The sequence below is a fragment of the Bactrocera neohumeralis genome, chromosome 4 (assembly GCF_024586455.1).
Source record: "Bactrocera neohumeralis isolate Rockhampton chromosome 4, APGP_CSIRO_Bneo_wtdbg2-racon-allhic-juicebox.fasta_v2, whole genome shotgun sequence".
In the NCBI taxonomy this organism is placed as follows: domain Eukaryota; kingdom Metazoa; phylum Arthropoda; class Insecta; order Diptera; family Tephritidae; genus Bactrocera; species Bactrocera neohumeralis.
The window spans coordinates 11,446,998-11,450,085 of record NC_065921.1 but is presented as its reverse complement, the minus strand read 5'-3'; the positions used below and the strand labels follow the sequence as shown (position 1 = coordinate 11,450,085).

Genomic DNA, 3,088 nt, shown 5'->3' with positions numbered 1-3,088 from the left:
TTTGTGGTGACAGACGGATTACGATTATCCATAAACAGCTCATTGTCCTTTTTATAATATTTTCAATGAAAATTGGTAGAAGACAAACATTACGGTTGTTAGCCGAACAATTTTTACCAAACCATTTTTTATTACAAAAGCATATCAACACATTATTTTTAAAACTGCATCATAACATAGAAGTTTTATTGATATTATGTATATTGAGAATTTGATAAACAGCAGGGTTGCTTGTATTTCATTCACAATAGATGAAAATTGGCCATTTTTAACAATGTTGCCAACGAAAATCTTCCTAAAATTTAGAATTTATGCACGGAGTAAGCTTGTCTGAATTAACCGAAAAATGCAATTATATAAATATAAGTTTCAGTTTACTAGTTCATGGTATAAATTTTCAGCCATTAATTCTTAAACACATTGACAGTCAGTTGGCAACTCTCTTAAGCAACGTTTGCTTACAAAGTATTCTAAAAAGGCAACTGACTCTCGAACAACCTCAAGCAAGTTCAAAAATAAAACCGAAAAATTTAATTTTTCAAATTAATTTTATAACATTGTTGCTATAAGAATTTATTTTCTATTAAATTATAATATCAGGAATAAACTAATTAGTATTATCTAAACTAATATTACTTTTATCATAATTAATACTTAATAATAAATAACTTAAAATTCAAAAAAATTATGTACAGTGAAAAAATATGGTAATGATGATAATAAACAGCTTATAATGATACCCGGTTTCAGCTGAACTCTAGCTAACTTTAAGGTTACAATATAGCATCACAGAATTTTTTCAATATTTTCTATTTTTTAGAACATCTTTGGATTCCTCCACCAGATAAGGCATCCCACTCCCGCTAGAACAGCCTTCACTTTCGCACCGGGCAACACTTGAGACATCAACTCTCCTAAGCTTATCGCTACGCGCAGTTTTTGGTGCTTCCTCAATATTGTTCCTTAACAGATAGTCAGGCGCGTCCCATGGCTGAGCCTCAGCCGTGCCGTACATTAGGTATATCAAATTGCCCACAAAGAAAACACACGCGGCAATTATGAAAACAATTTGCCAGTCCGAGCGATTATGCTGAAAATATAATTTATAATTATTAAAAATATATATATAATTTATGCAAATTAAACAAAAAAGAAAGAAAGAATAGACATACCGCATCGGTGACTACGAAGCCCACAACCAGTGGCGTAAACAAAGACACCACATTAGTCAGCGTATTCACGATACCCATTACGACGCCCGCATGATTCGGCGATACATCAATCGTGCTGAGTATACAACCCATGGTAATACCACCGTTGAAGCCGACATTCATGGTCATCAAAGCAATAGCCAAAGATCTATTGGTATCATCAAGGAATCCTATACCGATCATAAACAACGCTGGCAGCCACATGGCAAACGTATTGGCGATCTTACGCACCGTCGTCAAGCAGAGCCAGTTCCTTGCGATCGCCATATTACCGAAGAACAAGTAGATGTACGACATAATCCAACGCGCTATGTACGGCAGGGCCGAGCACAACGCATTACTCTTTATATTCATATTATATACACCATTGAAGTATGAGGGAATCTGCGATTGCGCGGTGCTAAAGCCCCACGTTTCGGCACAACGCACAACGAGTAACGCCAAGAAGGGCACCGAAGTGAACATTGCCAACCATGGTACAGGTATTTTCCGTTCGTGGAAGTCTTTCTCACGTCTCATAGAAGTCTCAATGTACTCGCACTCTGCTTTCGTAATAAAGCGCGATGTTGGCGGATTATTGGCGGCGAATATGTACCAAAATAAACACCAGACAAAACCAGCGCCAGCTGAAATATACGAAATACCCGGCCAGCCGAGCGCGCTGCCTGCAATCAAGCCACTTACAAGCATTGCCAACACCATGCCACAATCGACACCCGAATATATGAGTGCGCCCAGCAAGTTGCGCTCTTGTGGCGGAGACCATTTGGCAATGTGCTCATGTATGGCGGGAAAGAGTGCTGCCTGGCAGAGACCCTGCAAAATACGTATAACACAGAATATTTGCCAGCCGCCCCAACACACCAGATATGGTGTGGCCAAACTGCATATAGACGAACCGAAGACACCTATGCTCATCACAATTTTCGCACCGAAACGTCGACTCAAATAGCCACCGGGAAACTGTGTGACCACGTAACCCCAGTAGAAGCTGGAAATTATATAAGATTTTTGTTCTTCAGTCCAGTCGAATTCCTATAAAATATTAGTTAAGGTTAGTTCTTCTGAGGGAAAGACGAAAGGAGTTATATGCTCACCTGAAAATTAGGATTCGTGCTTTCGGCGTTTGTCATCGCGACCACAGCGACCGAAATGTTTAAGCGACTTATAGAAACCGCAACAATGTTGAAAAATAGCAGCAGAGTTTGTACATGGCGTACGCCAAAGCGTGGTCCTGAAATAGACAAATTGGGCAAAAATCTTTATTTAAGACTATAAACAGAAGGCATTAGAATATTTTCAATCATACGCCAATTTATCCACAAACAAGGAGAGCTATTTTGTAATTTTCAATGACCTTTTTCGGCCATGTTGAAGAAGAATAAGCAGATTATGGTAACAGTATTTATAATGGCCCTGAGATTATAACTTATATGCAGATACCGTTCATAATCTAAAGGGGTTAACACTCTAAACATTACACCACCACCAATGAAATTTGTGATGTTTACGAAGACCATGCTGCATCAGTTCGTGTAGCACAAGCATGGTTCGCTTGCCTCCGTTCTGTAAATTTCGATCGTTGAAAAAGTCGATGAAATTATGGAAAAGATTGACCAGGACCGTCACATAAGCAACCATGACATCGCTAAGGAACTTAACATTCATCATCAAATTCTTTTGAACCATTTAAAAAATGCTGGCCATAAAAAGAAGCTCGATGTTTGGGTACCACATAAATTGTCTGTGAAAAATTTAATGGACCGAATTAATATCGAATTAACAACGAAATGAAATCGTACAATTTTTGACGCGAATGGTAACAGGAGACGAAAAGTGGATCAAATACGACAATAATGTGCGAAAAAGATCATGGT

The 3,088-nt window shown here is 38.3% G+C and overlaps 1 protein-coding gene across 1 annotated transcript; it reads right to left on the bottom strand.

Annotated features, from left to right (window-relative positions):
• Positions 1–746: 746 nt before the first annotated feature.
• Positions 747–2,344, bottom strand: LOC126757599 (putative inorganic phosphate cotransporter). Its single transcript, XM_050471615.1, has 3 exons — positions 2,309–2,344; positions 1,173–2,246; positions 747–1,090 (listed from the first exon to the last, which is right to left on the bottom strand). The coding sequence occupies exons 1-3, from the start codon at positions 2,342–2,344 to the stop codon at positions 800–802; spliced, it is 1,401 nt and encodes a 466-aa protein (XP_050327572.1). The 3' UTR covers positions 747–799.
• Between the last annotated feature and the right edge of the window lie 744 nt (positions 2,345–3,088).

What these genes read in the sequence shown, in the direction of transcription:
- LOC126757599 (XM_050471615.1), bottom strand. Translation starts at nt 2,344, where the DNA reads ATGACAAACGCCGAAAGCACGAATCCTAATTTTCAG. An exon ending in GCACGAATCCTAATTTTCAG is followed by an intron (nt 2,247 to 2,308) that starts GTGAGCATATAA and finishes AATATTTTATAG; the next exon opens with GAATTCGACTGGACTGAAGA. An exon ending in GCTTCGTAGTCACCGATGCG is followed by an intron (nt 1,091 to 1,172) that starts GTATGTCTATTC and finishes TTATATTTTCAG; the next exon opens with CATAATCGCTCGGACTGGCA.